This window comes from Kogia breviceps, chromosome 16 (genome assembly GCF_026419965.1).
Source record: "Kogia breviceps isolate mKogBre1 chromosome 16, mKogBre1 haplotype 1, whole genome shotgun sequence".
In the NCBI taxonomy this organism is placed as follows: domain Eukaryota; kingdom Metazoa; phylum Chordata; class Mammalia; order Artiodactyla; family Physeteridae; genus Kogia; species Kogia breviceps.
The window spans coordinates 77,187,366-77,211,330 of record NC_081325.1 but is presented as its reverse complement, the minus strand read 5'-3'; the positions used below and the strand labels follow the sequence as shown (position 1 = coordinate 77,211,330).

At 46.1% G+C, this 23,965-nt stretch overlaps 2 protein-coding genes across 8 annotated transcripts in view; one reads left to right on the top strand and one right to left on the bottom strand.

Annotated features, from left to right (window-relative positions):
- Window positions 1–15,736: 15,736 nt before the first annotated feature.
- Window positions 15,737–21,767, bottom strand: ING1 (inhibitor of growth family member 1). 2 transcript variants are annotated; one of them, XM_059041937.2, is made up of 2 exons: window positions 21,455–21,767; window positions 15,737–16,675 (listed from the first exon to the last, which is right to left on the bottom strand). In XM_059041937.2, exons 1-2 carry the CDS (start codon window positions 21,588–21,590, stop codon window positions 15,975–15,977), a joined length of 837 nt encoding a protein of 278 aa, XP_058897920.1. In that variant the 5' UTR covers window positions 21,591–21,767; the 3' UTR covers window positions 15,737–15,974. The 2 variants fall into 2 exon arrangements, with proteins under 2 accessions (XP_058897920.1, XP_058897919.1); XM_059041936.2 differs by lacking the exon at window positions 21,455–21,767 and adding an exon at window positions 19,827–20,045.
- A 1,235-nt stretch (window positions 21,768–23,002) lies between these two features.
- CARS2 (cysteinyl-tRNA synthetase 2, mitochondrial) overlaps window positions 23,003–23,965 on the top strand; it is a 38,231-nt gene continuing 37,268 nt past the window's right edge. For 2 of the 6 annotated variants that reach the window (XM_067016641.1, XM_067016637.1), the window contains exon 1: window positions 23,022–23,446. The gene's annotated coding sequence lies outside the window, so the exon portion shown is untranslated. Of the gene's footprint in view, window positions 23,447–23,965 lie in introns of all 6 variants that reach the window. The other 4 variants (XM_067016642.1, XM_067016640.1, XM_067016638.1 and 1 more) reach the window with 4 other exon arrangements.

The following is a 23,965-nucleotide window of genomic DNA, read 5'->3' as shown; positions in this document are numbered from 1 at the left end:
TTTTGATCCTCCCTGGTGGGGGAACTAAGATCCCAAAAGCCACGAGACACGGCCAGAAAAAAAAAAAAAAAAGAGTCTTCAGGAGAAAAACTGCCTTGATGGTACTTAGAATTTCAAGCCAATTACTTGAACTTGAAATGACTGGCTTTGGCATTCATTCAAATAACATTTCTGTGCATACAGTAATGGTGGCAGGTCCCAGGATAGAAAAATGAATCAGTCATGGTTCCTGGTCTCCAGTAACTCAGTGTTTACTGTGGGCAGAAGGGATTTGATAAAAGACTTCTATCACCAGCAATACAGCCGGCTAGATATCCTGAACACCCTCCAATTGAAGTGATTAATATGTTTAAAAGATATTTTTTAAATGCATTGCTGAGATGGCATGAGATTGAAAAAAAAAAAAATCCACAGAGGCTAAAACCTAAAGGAAAGCAGAAATCCTTGTTAGTGACAAAAATGTCTTTCTCCTCAGGCCAACCCCTGGAGTCCTGGCTTCTTCCCAGAGGGCTGTGTGGGACCCAAGGTGCCGGCGGAACACATGCTGGAGCAGAACTCCCTGACCTTTCTCAGGTCTCGCTCTGGCCCAGAACCCAGCCCAGTGGGAAAGCCAGCGAAGTCCGTTCTCAAAAAGCTCGAATGAGAAATAAATGTGCCCTGCAGGACAGGACAACAGGGAACGTTGTCTTCCTCCACCTTGGTGCTGTGTGAAGGGGGGAGATTTGAAAATTCAAGCCAGCTTGTGTGTTTGTGGTGGGAATTTCTCCTAGTTGTATGGTTTGAAAGCCCACGAGCTGGGATTTTAATTTTACTTGGTTTCCGGGTTGTTAGTATGTTGGCAGAAGAAAAAGCAACTCCTCAATGGAGGAGCTCACCTTCAACTGGGGCCTCAAGAATTTCTACAGGTAAAATTCCAAAGAGATTAGCTGTTCCACAGTAAAAAGAAGTAAGTAAGTAAGTAAATAAATAAATAAATAAAATGACAAGGAAACAAGGTACCAGAACTGAGAATTACAGACAGCAAAATAAAATCCTCAAAGACTTCAGAAATTAGAAATATCACACAAACATTATAAAATAACTGTTTAAAATGCTTTGAAAATAAAAGAATCTCAGTAATAGGATCAAAGAACAAGGAAAATTTTTAAATAACCAAGTAGAAGTTTTAGAAATGAAAAATATTATTGAAATTTAAAAATTAATGTACAGAATAAATAGATGAGATATTACTGTAGAGAGAATTCATTACTTGGAAGAAAGAGCCCAAGAGTGTAATGTGTAGAGACAAAGAAAGAAAATATACTTAATAGTGAGATTATACTTAATAGTGAGAAACTATACTTAATAATGAGATTATACTTTAATAGTGAGAATAGAATGAGAGTTACGATGTGTATGTAACTGGAGTTCCATGGCTATAACAAGGAGAACAGGGATGAGATAAATTAGAAAAGATAATAGACATGAACTATTTTTAATTCTGCTCAAAGCTACCAATCTTCAGATCAACGAAGCTAGGTGGATCCTAAGAAAAATTAGAAAACGAAACTGAACAGACAAAAGTAAAATCGCAGAATTCACAAGAAAAAAAGACCTTAAAAGCTGCCAGAAGAAAAAGATAGATCACCACAAAGGAAGGACACAGGATTGACGTCTGTGTAGCAAGAGAAGTCAAAAGTCAGGAAGCCTCTCTCCAAGAGTCGAGAGCAAAATCTGCCACTCTAGAATTCTTTGCCCTGAATAACTGCCTTATAAAATTGAGAGTCAAATGTACTTTCAGTATTCTTAGACTCAGTTGAAAAGAGCAAACGACTTACATATTTTTATTAAAGGAAACCCCTAAAGTCAGAATTTAAGGAAGAAAAAAAAAATCCCAAAGAGAACGTCTGAGATGCAGGAGTGTGGTAAGCAAAGCCAGTAAACAAATACTGGCTCTATAAAACAATAATGGTAACATCTGATTTGTGAGGAAAAATAATACTGAAATGCTGGACAACAATGTATATAAACTGGTCTTTGTATTGTTGGGGAGGAGGGCAAAAAAGTTAATTAATTTCAGGCCTTGCTAGGTATGTAGGTGAAAAGTCTAGAGTAACTACTAAAAGAACACAGAGAGTGTATAACTCCCTGACACTGGTCTCAGTAATAATTTTTTAGATATGACACCAAAATCACAGGAAACAAAAGTAAAAATAAACAAATGGGACTATACCAAACAGCAAAGGAAATAAACAACAAAATGAAAAGGCAATCTAGGGGCTTCCCTGGTGGCGCAGTGGTTGAGCGTCGCCTGCCGATGCAGGGGACGCGGGTTCGTGCCCCGGTCCAGGAAGATCCCACGTGCCGCGGAGCAACTAAGCCCGTGAGCCATGGTCGCTGATCCTGTGTGTCCGGAGACTGTGCTCCGCAACGGGAGAGGCCACAACAGTGAGAGGCCCACGTACCACAAAAAAAAAAAAAAAAAAAAGAAAGAAAGAAAGGAAAAAAAAAAAAAAAGGCAATCTAAAGAATGGGAGAAAATATTTGCAACCACATATATGATAAGGAAATATGTAAGGAAATCCTACAACTCAATAGCAAAAGACAAATAACCTAATTTTAAAATGGGCAAAGGACCTCAATTGGGCATTTTCCCAGTGAAGACATAGAAATGTCCAACAGGTACATTGACATCATTAATCATTCGGGAAATCATCCAGGAAAAGGTACTCGACATCACTAGTCATCCAGGAAATGCAAATTAAAACCACAACGAGATACAACCTCACACCTGTCAGGATGGCTATTCTCAGAAATACAAATGGTAAATGGTAGCCTGGGTGTGGAGTAAAGAGGATCCTTGTGTACTGTTGGTGGGAATGTAAACTGGTACATTGTTTTGCCTTATGGAAAACAATATGGAGTTTCCTCAAGAAATTAAAAAATAGAACTACCATATGATCCAGCAATTCCACTCCTGGGCATATATGTGAAGGAAATGAAGCCAGTATCTCAAAAAGATATCTGCACCTCCATGTTCATTGCAGCTTTATTCACGGTAGTCAAGATATGGAAACAACCTAAGTGCCTGTCGTCATATGAATGGATAAAGAAGATGTCAGATATCATGTAATGAAATATTATTCAGCCATGCCAGAAAAGCAGATCCTGCCATTAGCAACAAAAGGGATGTCCCTAGAGAACATTGTGCTGTTGAGCGAAAGAAGACAGACAGAGAAAGACAAGTACTGTATGATCTTACTTACATGTGGAATCTAAAATTGAAAAGAGGGCTTCCCTGGTGGCGCAGTGGTTGGGAATCCGCTTGCCAATGCAGGGGATACGGGTTCGTGCCCCGGTCCGGGAAGATCCCACATGCCGCGGAGCGGCTGGGCCCGTGAGCCATGGCCGCTGGGCCTGCGCATCCGGAGCCTGTGCCCCGCAACGGGAGAGGCCACAACAGTGAGAGGCCCGCATACCAGAAAAAAAAAATAAATAAATAAATAAATAAATAAATAAATAAAATAAAATTGAAAAGAAAAGTTGAACTCATAGAAACAGAGAGTAGAATGATGGTTACCAGGGGTTGGGAGTTGGGGAGGTGGGCAGATGCTGGGCAAAGGGCACAAGCCTTCAGTTATAAGATGAATAAGTTCTGAGGATCTAACGACAGCACAGTGATTATAGTTCATACCGCATCGGATCCCTGAAATTGCTTAGCAGATTTTTTAATATTTTATTTTATTTACTTATTTTAAAATTTTTATTTTATGTTGGAGTATAGTTGATTAACAGCGTTGTGTTAGTTTGCTTAGAGAGTAGGTATTAAGCATTCTTACCACACACAAAGGAAACAATGTGAGGTGATGGAAGTGTTAATTAGCCTGAATGTGGTACTCACATCACAGAGTATGAATATGTCAGACTGTCAGGTTGTACACTTTAAAACACATACAATTTTATTTGTCAGTTATAAGCCTCCATAAGGCAGGAGGGAAAAATAAATAAATAAATAAATAATGTGAAAAAACAACACAATGAACTCAGAGAAAGAAGAAAGTTATATTGATAACGGAAGAAATCAATAAAATGAAAATAATAACAGATTTGGTCAATAAAGCCAGACACATGCATTTTGAAAAGATCAGTTACATAGACTAGTATCTGACAACCCAATTTAAGAAACAAGAGACAATATACGATAAATAACACTAGAAAGGAGAGGGTTCCATAACCGTAGTCATCAAGGAGATAACAAGTAATATCTTCAACTGTATGTCATAGACTTGAAAACCTAGATGAAATAATTATTTTAATGAAAAATGCAATATAAAATATAGAAAATATGAGACGATAAAGTAGAGTCAAGAAGAAGCAGAGATCCTGATTAGAAGGGGTTGGAAAGGATTGCTAAGATGATGGTTCGCCCAGTTATTCCTAACAGACCTTTAAGGAACAAACAATTCCTGTGATATATAAATGTTTCCAGAGCATGGAAAAAGAGGTAAACCTTCTAAACTCATTCTATAAGGCTAATGTAATCCTAACGTCAAAACAAAATGGGACACCTTAAATAAAAAGCTTCATCTCAGAGACATAAAAGTACTAAAATATTATCAAATCAAACACAGAAGTGCATTAAAAGGATCAATCTATCCTGTCTCTGAAGAGTTTATTCCAACAATGCCAAGATTTTTCAAAATTAGAAAATTGACTAAATTTTTAAAAAAGGAGAAGCTCCACATGTAGCTGCTCCCACCCCCAACCCCACTGAAAAAACAGTCTAACAAAATTCCACACTAATTTCTGGAAATAGAAATCATGGGAGTAACTTGTCAGAATATCTGACAAACGGTGTTCACTAGGAATGTCTGTCAACATCAGAATCCTGGCGAAATGCTCTAAGCGTTTCCTCGAGAAGCAGAACAGGACTCTGGTGAAGGAAGGAAAAGCCGGCTCTGAGCAGAAATGCACCCGCCAGCGCGGAGGTGCTCGAGGCACAGCTAGAGAATCTCAGCCGGCTGACACCTGAGAAATGAGTTTCTCTTTCACTGAAAGAGAAAACGTCAGCAGGCGAGGGGGCCAGATGAAGGATCGACATACAAAAATTAACTGCAAATAATGGCCAATACAGCAAAGTCATGAAAAATTGGTCCATGTAAGGTAGAACCTAAAATACAAAATACCAGTAAGAACTATGAAGAAAATGGTAAAACTTCACAGAAGGCTCTGATAGATCTCAGAGGAAATGGGAATATGCCATATAGCTGCACGAGAAGAGTCAAAGAGCAAATGCATAGGTATTCTCCAAATTAATCTATAACAGTTAATGGAAACAAATTGAACGTTTGTCCTATTAAATATAAAAAATAGGGCTTCCCTGGTGGCGCAGTGGTTGAGAATCCGCCTGCCGATGCAGGAGACACGGGTTCGTGCCCTGGTCCGGGAGGATCCCACATGCCGCGGAGCAACTGAGCCCGTGAGCCGTGGCCGCTGAGCCTGCGCGTCCGGAGCCTGTGCTCCGCAACGGGAGAGGCCACAACGGTGAGAGGCCCGCGTACCGCAAAAAAAAAAAACAAAAAAAAAACCACCATAGAGTGAAGTTTTAGTTTGTCTGTTTTTGCAGGAATGAAGAAATGAATCAATGGAAAGTAATGGAGACATCCATGTATATATGAAAAATGAGTGTATAATAGATACTCATACATTCCATATGAGTGAGAAGGTAACAGATTGTCTAATATTGGGTTGGGACAATTGACCATCCATTTGGGGAACTATTTGGTGAGAGTGAATATACACATTAAGTTTAAGTTCTAGGCACTTTTATATATTATCTCATTTGAACTTCATATTAACACTTTGAGGGACACGTATTATTACTCATTTTACAAATGAAAGAAATTGAGCCTCGGCGAGATGAAGAAAGCACGGGCAGGTCACACAGCTCCTAAGTACCAGAGCCCGAGGCCAGGTCCTTCTGCCTTAGGGCCTGTATTCTCCCACACCACATGGAATTTCAATTAACTCCCTACCCTAAACACCACAATACATTCCAGATGGATAAAGCAGACATTGTTGTTGTTCTGTGTTTTTTTGCGGTACGCGGGCCTCTCACTGTTGCGGCCTCTCCCGTTGCGGAGCGCAGGCTCCGGACGCGCAGGCTCAGCGGCCACGGCTCACGGGCCCAGCCGCTCCGCGGCACGTGGGATCTTCCCGGACCGGGGAACGAACCCGCGTCCCCCGCATCGGCAGGCGGACTCTCAACCGCTGTGCCACCAGGGAAGCCCCAGACATTGTTTTAAATGTAAAGAATATAGGAGAACATTTTTAAATCTTAGGGTGGAAAAGACTTTCTTAAGCAAAACGTAATCCTATGAGACAAAAGTTCAGAGGTGATCTCAAAATGTAAAGGTTTCTATGACAGAAGATGACATAAACAAATATAAAATAACAACAGAATGGGAGAAAAATATCTGTACATAACGAAGCAACAGGAAAATGAATAATCTTCAAATAAAGACAAATGGCCAATGTACACCTGAAGAGTTGCAGAAAATAACTAGAAACAAAGAAAGTGCAACACGTATATAAAATGTATATATTATATAATAGGTATAAAATATGGAATATTTTAAGTATTTCAGATATAACCATGTATAATTATTTTTTTTTCTCAAAATGGGAAAACCTTTATTTGGTTACTATCCAATGGCACCAAAGGCAAGAGGAAGTAAGTATTCCCTTATGCTGCTGGTGGAGATATAAAAGGGCACAGCTTTTTTTTTTTTTTACAATTCAGTAGAAAGATAAAGTGTAAAATCTTCTCTGCTAAAAATCTCATTTCTATGTATCTCTCATAGAGAAATACACACGTACGTGCGTGACAAGATCAACACAAACACATTCATCTTAGCATGATTTTCAAAAAAAAAGTTGAAACAATCTAAATGCTGATCGTTAGAGGAGTGTTTAAATAAATTATGGCATATCCATAGGACATCATTATTTGCAATAGTTAATTATACTGAATTAACCTCCATGTGTTGACCGGGAAGGATCTCCAGGGCAAAGTGTTACATAGGAAGAAAATTAGCTATCTGAAGATCAATACATAGGATATGATCCCATGTATGTAAAAAACAAAGCAAAGCAAAACTGTATCTTTGCCTAGGCATTGTTCTGCCTTACCTACTGCTACGTAACAATCCACCCTCAAATGTATTTGCTCAGGAATCTGTGACTCGGGCAGGGCTGGTGGGGACCGCTCATCTCTGCTCACCTGGCACGGGGTGGGGGGCTGGGCTGGAACTGTCTGCAGGTTCTCGCTCACACGCCTGGTGGTTTGCACTGGCTACCAGCTGGGGCTCAGCTGAAGACACAGCAGGAACAGCTGTCTCAAGGCGAAGCATCCGTGGAGAGGAGGGATCCGTCAGAAGCTGTGCTGCTGGACCATCCCAGCCTTGAAGTTCTCACGGCACCATGTCTGCTGCTCTCTCCTCCTGAGGGCAGATGGGAAGGTTCATCCCGAGACGGGGGAAGGGAAATCAGACCGCATCTTTGATGGGAGGCGTGTGAAATCTGTGGTGTTGAAACCACTGTAGAGGAGTGTGTCTAATTTCTAAGAAAAAGACGTGTAAAGATAGATACACCCACAGTTGATAGCCGTTACCCTGGGGAGGTCAGTAGATTGGGAAGTGGAGGTCGTAGTAGATTCGGTTAGTATACAAACCCATCTTGAACCTGCTTAAGCACAAAAGGATTTTATTGACTCACGTAACCGGCCATCCCAGGGGTTCGTGTGGTTTCGGAGGTTGAAATGCTGCCATCAGGGCAATATATTTGTCTCATTTTCCAGGCAGACTTTCTCCATGTGATGGGTAAGGCCACCTTGGAAGCCCCAGACCTAAATCCTCACAGGTGAGCTGCTCCAATGGAAGGAGAAAAAGAAATTGTGCTGGTAGCTCCAGAAGAAAGTTCCAGGGAAGACGCAGAGTGATAGGCTTGGGGTACCTGCCCATTCTTAACCTTCACTGCGGCCAGCAGGTCGGGCATTTCAGCTGGCCAGGCCTCTGTCACCTGCCCACCTATTCAGCAGCTGCTTACTGTTCTGACTCTGACTTCCTTTGCTTTGGCACGTGGGGAATTTCCTTTCTTGTGTTTGCTCTTAAGGATGTAATTACACTTTTTCCCTCCTGCACATTTCCTGCAGTCTTTTAGTGTTTGATCATATTGATCAGAAGCTCTTCGTGGCTCCCACAGATATTTGATTTTTATCGTCCACATTTTTATTTCTCGGTCTGACCTTCTGCTTTTTCTGCACTTCAGGAATGTTGGCCTGACACCTTCAATTGTCAAAAATTCCAAGTCGCCCCACCAACGAGGGGACCGTCCGCCCTTGGTGATGCAACAGTCTTCTATCCCATGCACGCTTCAGTGCTGTGACTTTACCAGTAAGGCCAGAAGTATCCTCCACTAGCTTCTTTCCTGTGCTGGATATTAGAAAATATAAATAAAATTGACACTAAGAGTCAGACTACAAAGGAAGCTCATAGGAATAAAAGAGGAAATAAGGTGAGTAAATCTGCCCGTATATTTTGCTTCCTCAAGGCAGTAGCCCCAGTAACTACAATAACTGTCACTTTAGGTTTTTGCTAGAATTATCAAATTTGTTCTTCTGCGGTCTGTTCAGTTGTCATGTTTTCCAAAAATGAGGTTGCACTGCAAACTCAGTGGCAGGAATTATAACTTCACCTAAGATTTGCATCACACCAATATGTCCTGTCAGGGCTTAATAAGAATGATAATAGTGTGTCCTTTCTTTACATTGACCTTAAAGATCGTTTTTGAACTATAGTGTAATATGGAATAACCCCCCAACTAGTTCACAGCTGTCCTCACACATTCTTTTCTTATCCTTCCCTTGTGCAGCTCAATCTAGTTTTCACTTTTGTTAATGTTCTTGAGTCTAGAAATAAGGCCTCAAAATTTGCAAAGTGAAATGCTCATTACTAGCCTTTCTCATTGAAGGATGAGCTGTGAAGTTCATCCTGGTGTATCCCTACCTTCAACGGACCGATATTTTAGGGCAGGTCTTTGTGCCCTGGAAGTATTTTTATTTCACTGTTAGTCAACTTCGGATTTTTCATGTTTATGGAGTAGATCTATGATTCAAGGAACCGAAAATATTTTGAAAATCGTGTATATTGACCATGGAATAATTATAACCCTCACCACCATCTAATTTTTACTTACCTTAAGATACAAATGATAATTGCCATTCGCTGAGCACGTCCCAACTATCAGGGAAAGAATGAAGCCTGATCCACTCTGGTTGCCATGGTGGCAGTATAATTATCCATTTTAAACATGGCATCCATCAGGGCAAGAAGTATTTTAAAAAGGGAAGGTTTACTCTAAACATAGTATCTGAATGTCAGAGCCAGACTTGCAGTAGCTCCCAGTCTAGCACACCATCTGCCCCGTTGGCCATAGCTGATGCCAAGTGGATCTGTCTCTACCTGGGCCAGACTGTTTCTCAAGTCACATGTGTGTTGCAGAGAGAAAGCCATGCTGCCTCTGCCCTCATTGCTGTTCTGGCTCCTGGATTTTCTGAGCCGCTCCTTCTCTCTTCCGTCTTTGCTTAAGGCGTAGTCAGTTACTGCTATTGGCAACCAAAAGATGCTTAAATACAATCACAGAGGAAATTTAAGTATTTATCAAGCAATTTGTTGTGCAAAACAAAATTCGGGACACAGCAAACCATTTCTAAGCATCTTTGTAAATGGATAAATTGCTAATAAACCCTATGAACAATTATTGACATTTGTTTTTATGAAATTTTATAATAGAAAGTATTGAGTGCACTGGGTAATCAAAATCTAACCAGATCCAATTTCTCAAATATCAATCATTTAGAAACACTGCATTTCTAATGGCTTATACATTTGTCCTAAAAATCTCTCCTTCACACAAACCAATGGAAATTCCATTTTAGGTGTGATTATAGGACATTTAGAACTTAGAGAAGAAAATGTCTTGTTTTTCTATGTCAGTTCTTAGATTCGTTATTTACTCAGCACGTGTTCATTGAAGGCTGATGGCTTCCCACGAAGAGCGTCTGAGACCAGAGGCCGCGTGTGGAACAGCGGGGTTCGGCGGGATGGGCCGCCCTGGGGTCACGACACTCGGATCTGGTCCAAGAGCCCCACCGCTGACTTGCTGAGTGACGTCATCATTCTGGGCCTCGGTTTCCTCACCTACACACAGAAGGGGCTGAACTACTCTTCTCTCTACGCTCAAATTCAACCAAGAGCTGAGTCAGCAAGAAGTTTACTGGGCTTTGATAGCTGCTGAAAATACAAACTCTATTTCTCTACTTACTTCTGTGTTCTACAAAGAGAAACAATCATTTATAGAAAAGCAGCTGCAGACTTACTCAGGCAGGAGGAAAGAGGAAGTGGATGCCTTATTCTAAGGCTGGACTTGACTGTTTCTCTCCAGCTCTAAGGGATCTCAGTTTCACTTTTCAGAGTACATCTGTTAACTAGAATAATCAACAACTGACCAAAAGTATTACTCCAGTCATTATTGGCATGGTGTCTAGCATTTGTAAGTTACTTGCACACCTTAGCTAGGCCGATCCTCCTGCCATGGGATAGATATGCATTGTCGCTGGCCTTATTTTGTCTATGAGGACACTGCGCTGAGAAAGCAACTTCTCCGAGGTCCGACTGTATGAGGTAAACTAGTCCCGATTCAAACCGTCCAACCCCACATCTCATGCTGAGGCCTGGATTGCACTCTGCCTCTAGTAAATTGCTTGAAATTTACTATGGGGCCAGATAGGAAATGCGCTACGACAGCGCACGGCTTCACTGGAGGAAAGGCAGGTGCAGATGCTACACTTGGTAACACAGGTCCTTCATTCAGGTAAAAGCCCAGCAGGGCAGACCCCAGGCTGACTGCCCTGCACCCTGGGCTCCTCTTCCAGCTCTAATCCTGGGCCCGGCAAGTGTCTCCTATCTTCTTCAGTTTTCTCAGTCGTTAAGTGGAAGGTAATTCTCTATAGCCCAGGGCAGCGAGGACGGAGGCAAGATCACTGCGGCATCAGTTCATATGGGCCGAGGGTGCCAGGTCCTGACTGCAGGCGGGCGTCGTGGTGCAGGACGGTGGTAAGAGGACGCAGGCTTTGCAGCCCAGTGAGGCACGAGAGGCCTGTAAGAATCAGGCCCCCCCACCCCACCAGAGTCTTAGCGTCCTCACCTGGGGCGCTAACACCTCGGAGGCAGGGTTGTTATAAAGGTGTAACAGAAGTATGCAAATACCTCCCACGGTGCCCGCGTGGCGGGCGCTGATTGGTGGCTGTTAATTTGTCAGCAGTGCCCACTCACTTTACTTAAAGGGGACCTGCTCAAACAGAAGCATTTTCTTGGTTAATAGGAACACTCAGGTTTAACGAAGTTTTAAATGGTTCAAATCAAGATTTAACCTGTTACTCAGTTTGCAGTGACTTCTTCTCAAGTAAGGGTTTTAAATTGAGAAAGTATCAACCCCATTTTTTGGAACAAAATCAGATAATACAAAGAATTTGAGGCAGGGAAAGAAAAGCGACCTAATGCTTTGTTTCGTTTCAGTCAAAACATGTTGTCATCCTTGTTCGGGGGGCCAGGGGACACAGCACGCTCCTGTTTGGTTTGTGAGGAAAACAACTGTATGTTAAATATTCTGAAACAAAACCCCTCATAAAAACCTCCCGAGGTTATCTTGAGTCACGACACACCATTTACCACTGTTACCTTCCGGAGCCTCCACACTCGTGTAGAATGAGGGTGATGAGGACACAAGTGCGTCAAGAAAACCTGCAGGGCTTCCCTGGTGGCGCAGTGGTTGGGGGTCCGCCTGCCGATGCAGGGGACGAGGGTTCGTGCCCCGGTCCGGGAGGATCCCACGTGCCGCAGAGCGGCTGGGCCCGTGAGCCGTGGACGCTGCGCCTGCGCGTCCGGAGCGACGGGAGAGGCCGCAACGGTGAGAGGCCCGCGTACCGCAAAAAAAAAAAAAAAAAAGAAAAGAAAAGCTACAGTTGACCAGCAATTTCTCCAGATTAAACGAATCCAGAAGTCTACCTCCCAGACTGCCTAAAACCACCGGAACCAAGATGAAAGAGGAATAATGGGTCACAGGTTACAACAGAGAGGGAGACAATTTCCATAAAATCTTGTTCTATACATGCCAGCGATTGCTAAGAGTCATAAATTACTTTAGACAGAACGGTGGGGAAGGGCCAGACCCTCCTGCAGAAGCACGTCTTTAAAAGTGCACAGACAGAAAGTTCATAATTTGCTTAGTGAAAGGTTTAATACCTTAATACATGTGGCCTGGAACACTCCATGAACATGAGGTACAAAAGGATATTTCAGGTAAATACCTATTCTTTCCAAATAAGTATACAGTAGAAAAAAGAAAAGAAGTATAGAGTAATAATACCATGGAGTTTGCTTTGGTAAATGCTTTATTACTGCAGCAACTGCACCCACAGATGGCCTCGGGTACCGAGACCACACCACGACGTCCAAGTCGCTGGAGAGCACGTCTCTGTGGGCAGCCCATGGGTTCTGTCACTGCAGTGTTCCTTCTCAGGACCCCGAAGATGCCCCGGGCCCCAGGCACACCACTGCCATGGCTGCCCGATATGCAGCGGTTACGTGAAGCGAGTTGCCTTGTCCCAGTTTAAAATAAAGTATGTTCTAATGGAAACATTTTAGACCCTTTATCTGGACTGTAAGAACTTGGTTATTAAACATAAGCAACTGGTGGTTAGCAGAGGTGGTGGGTGCATGAAATGGGTGAAGAGGGTCAAAAAGTACAAACTTCCAGTTATAAATAACTCATGGGATCTAATGTAAAGCATGGTGACTGTAGTTAATAATACTGTATTGCATATTTGAAAGTTAAGAAAGTAAATCTTAAGTCCTTATCACAAGATTTAAAAAAATTATAACTGTGTGGTGACAGATGTCAGCTAGACTTAGCGGTGATCATTTTGCAATATATACAAATATCCAATCATTATGTTGTACACCTGAAACATAATTAACATTTAATGTTATGTCGATTATACCTCCATAAAAATGTTTAAATCAAAAAAACCAAAAAGCAAATAAACCAAAGCAACTGTTCTACATTAATTAGATAGCTATTCACTAACCTAAATAAATACAAGAAGAATTCAATCCCATTTTTGGCACTCCCCGAGGGTTACCTGGATCTTTCTGTTTTATCCTATCACTTACCTGGTGATAAGGTTCTAAGCACTTATCTGTGACTTTTTATCCAGTGTCCACCGGAATTAATCAAAGTGATTTAAAAGACAGCTAAATCTAACAAACTCTGCCTCTGTAACACTCCACATTTTAAAAAGAAAACATGGCTACTAGCCATTTGTCCTCACTGGAGAAACTTCATCAACGGTAGGGAAAAAAGACCCAGCATTAGATTAACTCCATGCCAGTGTTTTACTTCACCTCATTTAGTTCTCGGAACCACCCTAAGTGAAACATACAGTTGACTCTTGAACACCACGGAGGTTAGGGGCGCTGACTCCAGGGCAGTGGCAAATCCACGTATAACTTAGAGTCGGCCCTCCGTGCCTGCAGTTCCTCTGTATCTGGGGTTCAGAGTCCACGGATTCAACCAAGTGCAGATCGTGCAGGACTGTAGTGTTTACTTTGGAAAAGAACCCGCGTGTAAGTGGGCCCATGCACTTCAAACCTATGTGGATCAAGGGTGAACTGTATTTTAAAAGTGAAGAACCATGAGTTAGGCAATGTATTCAAGACCTAAGCCCTAAGGGACAAAGATGGAGTTCGGACACAGCAAGGTTTGGCCCCTGTGCCTGTCTCTCTCCAGCAGAGCTGTCTGCACCGAAACTGAATAAACATGAAGAAATTCAGTATTAGCAAATACGTTCTCTTCAATTTTCACTTCCGTGACTTAACTTTCATCATTAGCTCTAATTAAGATAGAAGCAGAAAACTAGCAAATAGAATTGTTTTCAATATAGTTAATTAATACAAGCAAAGATTCGTTTAAACTGCTCTTCTCGCCATTGGACTGTCATTGACTATGTTAGTTAACTTATTTTCATCTAGTAAACTTCCTAATTTTTATTTGTCTAGGTAAAGCTTATCAAATTTAAACACTTAAGATTCTTAAACGTTTGGGAGTTTTGCAGGAAAGCAAATGCCCATTTGTAGGTATTGATATGCAAACAGTTCACGTTTTAACGTGCGATCGACCACAATGTGCGTTTCTCTACCAAACAGCCCTCTGTGCTGGAAATTCAATGTAAAAGTCAGGGGGTCATGTCTGGCACAAAAAAAGTTCTCATCAATCGCTTGCCAAATGAAGTCAACACTCAGAAAACGACTTATGGTTTTACGTGTAATAAACACATGCCATACACGTGCTCAGATGCTACAGTGGTTCCTCGATTCTTCCTTACGGTAGCTTCGGGGACTCAGCAGACTACGGAGAGAAACCGTTCTCTCCAACACAGGGTTAAAGTGAACCATGTATCGCTTAGGAAGAAAAGTTCCATTGACCCTTTCAATATGTGGGCAGTGGAGGACACCGATGACCGTGCAAGAAGTCAGTCTAAATCAGAGGTCAGCACTGTTCTTCGATTGGGCCAGAAAGTAAATAATTTCAGCTTTGTGGGCCGTATGGTCTGTGTCCCAACCACTCACCTCTGACGCTGTACCAAAGCGGCCACACACAGTGCGCTAGTGAATGAGCCTGGCTGTGTCAATAAGCTTTATTTACGGACACTAAAACCTGGATTTCATATAATTTTCATGTCATGAAATTGGATTCTCATGTTGACTTTTTTTTTTTTTTTAACCATTTAACAATGTTAAGATCATTCCTGGCTCACACACCATACAAAAGCAGGTGGTGGGCCGTTATTTTGTCTGCGGGCAGTAATTTCCCCACCCATGGTCTAAACATACACTCTGTTTTAACACTTATTTTTTGCTGGCAAATAGATAACTTCTACTTCATTATTAAGTGAGAACAATAATACAAAATTTGCTTAAGGCTTTGTCTAAGTTGCTGGTGTACACATGTTTAAGACAAAAACTTAACACTTACTTATGTCAAGATTAAATATATTGGTAGATGAACAAACTGGCCAAGTTGCATTTATTTCTTGATGTCAAGTCTGTACGGCTTTCATGCACACCATGGCATCTGGCTGCACTTCTGACTATAATACAGCGAGTGCAAGTTCACTTGAAAATGCACATTTGTACACCTTATGTAAGTTAAAGACAGCTACACTAGTATTTGTTGATAGCAAAAGCGTGATCTGAAGCTCCAGGACTGGACCACTCCTGTTTGGTTTAATTAAAAAATGTACCCAATCATTAAAAATGGCCATTTGGGGAACGGGCCAGTATATAAAACGTTTGTCAGGTAAAATGTAACCATTTAGCTTTTTGAAAATGATTCTCAAACTTTAAACCTTTCTATTGAATTGTTACATGGATATACACTATTACGGCAAGAAACCAATTTGCTATGGGCTATATTTTCAGCAACTTGGCTAACTTTAAAAAAATCTGTTTGTGAAGTAATAACATTAAAAAAAAATAAAATAGTAGCGAAATGAAATCTCTTCTTTCCACATTTAATGTGTTCGGTTGCTTCCACGTCATCCCCGACTCCCAACAACAACAGAAACCAGAGACCCACGCGAGTGTTTAATTCAAACCTATATTTGCAGTTTCTAAAATGCTGACCCACAGACCACTCTCTCGTTACATACGTGCACCAACGGAAAAGCAAAGAGAACCCCGGTCAACCCTACGAGAGGAAGAGCCCCTCTTCCACCAGTCTTTAGAGGGCTACACGTGCAGTCCCTGCACCCGTCCAGGTGGCGAGGCAATGGATGCACGGCTCGCCCTGCCGCCTCGGTCCAGCCAGGCCCGCCACTACCTGTTGTAGGCCCGCTCCTTTTTGGACTTCTCCAGGGCCTTGTCCATGGTCTTCTCGTTCTCCCCTCGACATTTGGGGCAGTACCACTTGCCCTTGGGTTTATGGCTCAGCCCCACGCAGGAGAAGTGGAACCACTCGATGGGGCACTCGTCATTGTCGCAGCCGATCATCTCTCCATAGGAGACCTGATCGCACAGACAGTACGTGGGCTCGTTCGGGTCGATGGGAAGGTCCGCAGGGGATGCCTCCCTCTCGGCCTTGGCCTTGGAGCGTTTCTTCTTCTTGGAGGCCTTCGCCTTCTTCTCCTTCGGCGTTCCGGAGGTGATGTCATCATGGTCGTGATTATTAGCTGCGTTTTCCCGATTCTCATTGTTGCGCTGTCGCCGGGACCGCTTGCTGTTAGGCTTTTCTGCCTGCGCGACTGTCTCAGTTTTTGACTTATCCTGGCCAGCTTTGCTGTGGCCGGTGGTGTCACTGACCTCTTGATGCGCCTCAAAGAGTTCTACGTGACTGTCCACCTGCCTGGCTCGGTTCTCCACCAGCTCCACCATCTGACTCACGATCTGGATCTTCTCGTCGCCCAGCTCCTGGCTCCGAATCAGGGCCCTCTGAATGCAGTGCAGCGCTCTCCTCCTCTGCGTGCCGTCCGTCTCCCGCTTGAACTTCTCGTAATACTCATCCAGTTCCTTCAAGATTTCTGCATAGGAAAAAATGAGCGTTATACCCTCGCTGTAAACCCTACCAAGGCTTTCGGTTCTCTAATCTACAAAAAAAAGTAACTGTTGAGGGACAAAAAGGATCAATGCAAGGCTTCCTAGCATGAAAACTTGTAACCTGTAGGCCTCTCTGGCAGGCTTTTTTTTTTTGTCTGGTGAAAATATCTCTAGAACTAAATACAAACATCAACACAGTTCCTATCTATCAAAGTGCCCCTCAGAGCTCCCCAAGGGACTCTGTGTGCATTCAGAGAGTGGGTAATGAAAACTCCATGGATAGGCAGCTACGGGGAAAGTTCAAGTTTAGGTGAAGTGCTGAGGTCCAAACCTTTATTTTCTTTTTTTTTTTTTTTTGTTTGTGGTTTTTGTGGTATGCGGGCCTCTCACTGTTGTGGCCTCTCCCTCTGCGGGGCACAGGCTCCGGATGCGCAGGCTCAGCGGCCATGGCTCACGGGCCCAGCCGCTCCGCGGCACGTGGGATCTTCCCGGACCGGGGCACGAACCCGTATCCCCTGCATCGTCAGGCGGATTCTCAACCACTGCGCCACCAGGGAAGCCCTAAACCTTTATTTTCTATAAAATTAATGATTATGTCCTACATTTCCATTGTTTTTATTCAAATATTTTTGTAATAATTTAAAGGCTGTTATTTTAGCTATTTTATTTTATTTAATTTATTTATTTATTTTTGCGGTACGCGGGCCTCTCACTGTTGTGGCCTCTCCCGCTGCGGAGCACAGGCTCCGGACGCGCAGGCCCAGCGGCCACGGCTCACGGGCCCAGCCGCTCTGCGGCATGTGGGATCCTCCCGGACCGGGGCACGAACCCGTGTTCCCTGCATTGGCACGCAGACTCTCAACCACTGCGCCACCAGGGAAGCCCTATTTTAGCTATTTTAATGCACCGACATCTAGAATACCGGATTAAATTAAGAGAACATACATAAATACTACATAGGGACCCAGGGCCTCAGTTTATTGGTCACGTCATTCCATCCCAGCACATACAGGAATATCTCTGTATTACCGTGTATTACCGAAAACAAGAAAGGTTTGTCACAATAAGCCAGGCGACCCAGCCTTGCTTTAAAACAAACGTTGCAGATTTTACGTTTCCATTTACTGCTTAAAACAATAACATCTATATCTATAAAAGGCAACAGATTTTAAAACATTATCAAAAACAAACAAAAACCCCTCAGTACTAAATGTAAATCTTCTTGGACAGGTTAGAAGACAGTGTATGTGATTTTAAAATGTAATTTGGCAAATGTAATTAGGCAATTTCTCAAGAAATAAAAGCTGTTAGATAATCTGATTGAAATAAGGAAAGTAAATATTCTTCCCAAGAATCTACTTAAATACACAGATAGAAACTCCCAGAGTTATTTTCCCTAAACAGTAACCATTAAATTAAATAGTATCAGATTTTTCTCCTGAAAACCTTTTGTAGTCTCTTAAAATAAGGCAATTCAACTCTCCAACTCGGAAGCTGTGGGAGGATACGGGTGGGGCGAGTATAAAATGTGACATAACCCCTTCCAGATCTTATATCCAATTAGTTATAAGGCATAAACCTCACACTAGAGTAAACATATGCACTTAAGCGAACACTACTTAAGCACATATTATTTTCCAGGCTACACTCTTCAACTGAAGATAGCGCCGAAGACATTTCTTAGAGGAACAATGCAGACTGTCTGCCACCAGAAAGGAGGAATGCCATAGTCTCACGGGCTCTTGGAGTAATTATTCCTGAAAATAAATAGCTCTATTCAACTTATCCAAGTTGTATTTCACAGGTGCTAAAATATAGTTTCTGCCATTTATTTTTTAAGTGGATTACACATTACAAAACTGTATCACTTGGTTTAATTAGTAAGCAAATTCCTAAAGACAATGGTACCATTTCATAGAAAAGAGAACAATTCCATCATATTGCTAATTTCAAATTTAATAGCATACAGCGTCTTTTACATCACAAGCAAGCTTACAGCCACGTGAAGCCCCGCTGTGGGAAAGAAACAAACACCCCCTTACAAAATTACCAAGAAATAATTCTTTTACCTACACAACGGCATACATTTCTTCGATGTCCCAAGCGAACTACTCTTATCAACAAAGCCACTGAAGTACAAACATCTGTAAACAGGAACCCCTCTGCTAACTAGGGCGGCATCCCATCGGCACACCTGGCTTCTTCAGCTTCACCAGCTCCAACCGCTGCTGACCCTTTTTTCTAAAAAATGCTCCATATACTCCATACTATAGGAAAGTAACGGTACCATGGAAAGAATCTAAAGATTAAGTGAGACTGCAGCCAAATTTAAACTGATCTGTCCAATTATTAGAAATGGTTCTTTTTGTTTGTTTTACACAGGGATTGCGCTGAAGTTCTTTATGAAGCCTTCTTCCTTGGTGCGTGGGCATTTAAAAAATAATACTTTAAAAAATAGCGGAAAAATATTTTAAATTCAAAATAACCTCAAATATCATTGGTAAACTAATTATGATCCATCCTTATGAATTAATGACCAGTTAATGTTTACAAATACTGTTAACCAAAGTTTGACTTGCAACCTAGGAGTTCTTTTAAAAATAAAGCCTTAATTTTTAGATTAGGCTGTGCTGCGTATCTCAACACTCAGTACTAAGTCCCAACCAAATGAGTTACGACTATTACCATGACGGATGTCAAGGCTCTGCAGCTCACTCAGGGCACTGGCTTCCACGTGAGCCGGGTAGGGTGCGGGTGGGACTGATTTTCTCCGAAGGAGCCAAGTACGCACTGAGCGTGTATTAACTCGACGGAAGCCACTCCGGCTCTGAAGCGGTAAAACAGGCTGCCAGACAGTAAGGAAAGCTGTAAGAAAGCAACCTCAACGGTATACTGACGTGGACGCTCGAAAATTTTCAGGATGAACTTCTTGGTCTCCTTGAGATTTCCTAAAGATGCTAAGGAACAGTGCCGGTGACGACGAATTCCTCAAAGACTGGGAAACCCGTGAACTCTCCGCTTTAGTCATTCCACCACCCGAGCCACCTCCGAACTCAGCGCACACGGGACCCCCCTCGGGGGCCGCCCGGCTCTCCCTGTCCTGGGTCACCAACCCACCAGGCCCGGGTCACTCACGCTTCCCCCGCTCCACGCGGCCGCACCCGCGGCTCCTCGGGGCCCGGGCGGGAGGCCCGACTGCGCCCTCGGCAGCCCCGGCAACCAGGATTGCCTGCCTCGCCCTGTCCACCGGGCGCCGCCATTGCTCCGCGACTGAAGTCACCAGGCTCACGTCCATGGGGGCGGGGCCAAACCGGTCCCCGCCAATGGGGAGGTGACCAGCCGGCGGCGCGCCCCGCCCCTGGAACCACTGCCTATGGGGATCGCCAGGCCGGAGGGCGGAGGCCAGGCGGGGCACCAATCACAACGCAGGACCCGAGAAAACAGTCCACCCTAGCTACACCAATGGCCAATGCGACAGCGGAGGCCGAGCGACCCGAAGACATTCAAATCAACTCGACCTCCTCCCTCCTCCCCGCCCCTCTACCAAAGAGAAAAAAGAAAGCAGCGGAAACAGAGAACCATGCCAGTCACTGCACAAGGCCCGCCCTCATCCGGCCCAGCAACCAATGGTTCAGCAGCGGACTGCTAAGGACATTCCATGGGAGATGCCACGGCCAATTACAGGAGGCCGAGGCGGAACATTCGCAATATGCTAATAAGGCTCCTATAAAAGTCGCTGCGAAGCCGAGCCTCCGGTAGAGCGCGCAGGGGCGCCTTCCCTTCAGAGGATTTCAGGGCGCTGTGGGGCGCTTTCTGGCTTTCCACCTCCCCCCACTCTTCCGTTTGCCTGCTGCGCAGTCCTGTAAACATGGGTAAACTCCGAGTGACTATCCACGTTCCAAATACAGACCCCAATGCCGTGCCTGACCAGGCAGGAAAGTTTCCCCAACAAGCCAGCAATTCCCAGCGGACCCGAACCCTCCGTCTCTCTCCGGCAGTCTGGGCAGCCGGGGCTGCAGAGAACGACCCACAGGTCCTCTCCCCTGACATGTTCCTCTCCAAGCCGACAATACTTGCCTGCGCCCCCCGAGAGCAGCACAGATGGGCGACTTCTTCGCCCCATCCTCTCTTCCCTACCCTCCCCTTCCCCACTGCACACACGGAAAAAAGCCCTGGCCCTCCGCAAACTACACCCGGCCGCGTCGCCCCTCGCAAGTCGGCCCTCACTCGGTGTCCAGGGCCGGGGGCTGGGCGGGGGCGACTGGGGCTACACCACGCGGAGTACGGACCCCGGACTTTATGTAACACTCAGATTCGGGACTGGGTGAAGGTGGTTCCGGGGATAGCGAGCAGGGCCGGGAGACCCCTCGTCCGTAGCGCCCTCCCAGCAGCCCTGCGCGCAGCCCCGTCCCTGCGCCCCTCAGCCTAGCGACCGCGGCACATCCCTCCCTCGGCGCTGTAGCCTGCGCCCCCTGCGCCCCCTCCCCCGCAGCACCCCGCCTCGTCACTTCACTACAAAGAGCGCTTTGCTCGCGCAGCCTGGCGTTGAGACCTCTCGTTCCTCCTTCCTCCTCCGTGTCCGGGCTTCGCGCACAAGGACCTTGGCAAATCAAAGACGCTCCAGACCTTTTGTTTCTGCCGGCAAGGGCCCCGCCGCGGGCTCGCGGCTCTCCAGGAGGGGAGCAGGACGGCCCGCAGCCCCCGCGGCGCGCCGCGACCGGCGGGGATGGAGCAGCCGCCCCCGCCCATCCATCCCGCCGTACCTTGGTATTTCGCGTCGATCTCCCGCATCAGAGAGACGTTTCTCTGCAGATCGAAAGGCAGAGACTCGATGGAGTCCAGGTAGTCCTCCACATAGTTCACCAGGTGGATCTGCTCCCCGTTGGCAGGGCTCAACATGGTTCACCGAGGTCCCCGGCGACTCCGCGCGGCTTTCCGCTTCCTCCGGCCCCCGCCCCCTCGGAGCCCAGCGCTGCAAAATGCAAGGCTCCCGCCCGCCGGCGCCCCCCCTCCGGCCGGCCCCGCGCCGCTACATCTGCGAGCCGCGCTGCCTGGGCCCGGGGACCGGTGCCTGGCGGGCCGGACCTGCGCTCGGCGGCCTCAGGAGCGGGGCGGGCGCAGGCGGGCGTGCGGGCGCGCACCCCGGCGCAGGGGCCGGGGCCGGGGCCGAGCGAGCGCGGGAAGGGGCGCGCGCCGCCCGCCGCGCCGCACTTGTCCAACGTGGAAAACCCAAATACCAGTTTCAAACACTTGGGAAACATTCGGCCCCCAGCACCGCGCATGCGCCCCGGCCCCTCCGCCCCCCCCTCCCGTGGGCCCCGCCCCCACCGCATTCATGCCCCTCACTAGCCCCGCCGCCCGGGGGTGTGGGTTTGTCTGTCACTTTTGCCCGGGCGGGGGTCGCGGGGGCAAGGGGCGACGGGCGAGGCGGAAACTTTACTAGGAGTTTCGCACTTGCAGGCGGATCGCGTCGGACGGCACTGCACGCCCACAAGGGGACGCGGGACAGCAGGTAGCCCCGCCCAAGACCTGGCCGGAACCGACCCGGCAGTGGCACCATCGCGAGCCCAGGTCGCCACCTCCCTCCCCATGCTCAGCCCCTCGCTCTCCGAAGGCCGCCTTGCAGCGGGAAATAAGTACGGCTCGGAACAGACTAGCAACCTCGACAGCCAATCGAGTTGCCGCTCTCACCTCAGTACTCCAATCAGGACGAAGAGAAGGCGGGGTGAGCACGGATACCTCCTCCCGGGCTCTTACTACTAGAAACCCGCGTCCTCCGGGGGGCGGAGGGAGAGGGCTGGCCGAGCAGGCCGGAAGCGATGGCGCATGCGCACTGGTGCGGCCCAGGCAGCAGCCTGCCCGCGCGGGAGACCTACCATTCGGCAGTCGGACCACCACTCCCAGCAGCCTCGGCGGCTCGCGCGCTTGCGCGGTCCTCACCGCCCTCCCTTTGTGTCGCCGGCCGAAGCTCAGTGTTGAGCGGCTTGGAGACAAAAGGCCTCGAGAGGGGAGCCGTTCCCCACGCCGGGCCCCCGCAGAGGGTGGGTCATCCCGACTCCTTCCCGCCTGTGTCCTGGAATCCGTTCTTTAAGTCCGCGCCCCCATTTCGAAAGACCACCCAAAGCGGGGCGGGGCAGGCTTCCACTTGCCGGGGTCCTGGGGGGTCTCTCCCTGTGCTGTCTCGGCCCCTCCCCTCCCCCCATGGCTCCTCTCCCCGCCCTAAACTCCTTGATTAGGACTTTCGGAAGAGCCCTGTTGCCTAGACGACGGCTCCGCGCTCAGGCCCGCCCCTTCCGGTCTAGGGCCCGCCCACGGGCGTGGCCACGCTCTGGCTTTTGTCCTCTGGGCCCAGGCCTGCGCCAAGGCTGGTGTTCCCGGCTTGGCGCGCTCGGCCGCTTTGGCTGACCTGTGCTGTTTGGCCGTCTCCTCTTCCGAGGGGCGGGTGTCCTGTCGCGGTCTCTAACCCTGTCAGGTAGCTCGGCCGCAGCCTCCGGACGTCCCTACCAGCTCCGCGCCTGGGCGGCGCCGCGCCCTTCGGCTCATGGATGGGGCGTTTCGGCCTCGCTCCCGGGTGCCCTGCTGCCCCGCGGACGCTCCACTTGGTCGGGGAGCGATGCTCTGAGGTTCGGCACGTTCTGGTTGGAGCTCCGAGTCTCCGGAGAAGCAGTGTTGTGACAGCCACGACCGCCGGGAAGTTATAAGTTACTCTTTGTGACCCAGTAGCATTGCAGAGCAATCCAGTGTTTATAAAATAGGTAATTATCTGCAGTGGTGCTCGTTCCAGCGATCTGCGGGGCGCAGACGAGACTAAATGGAGCTGTTTGTCTTTCGAAATGAGTTGTTCACATTGGATCGTTGATGCGGTGATAAACGACGAATAGTACTTAACACTTTCAAGTAAACGGGTTTGATCTTTACTCTCAGTCCCCTTAACCCACCCTCACATCAGGAGAACGTTCACTTCGATATTCAGGAAAATGGTTGTTATTTTACTTAGCGATTCGCATTTTTCCAGTTTTGGCCCAGTTTAAAGCAAAGGATGAGTTAAGTTTCATTTACTGGCCACTAGCCTGCACAAAAGACTTTAATACTATGACGTTATGTGGAAACGGAGACATTATGTGGGATACAGAGTAAACGTTGAATAAGAAAAAAAATTAAGTAATTTAAAAATACAGTTGCAAGAAAGAGATAGGTTCTTTTAATCCTTGCATTCATCGGCTCTAAAATGAGTAGTGTTTATCTTGATTTAAGAATAAAGGTGAGAAACACTT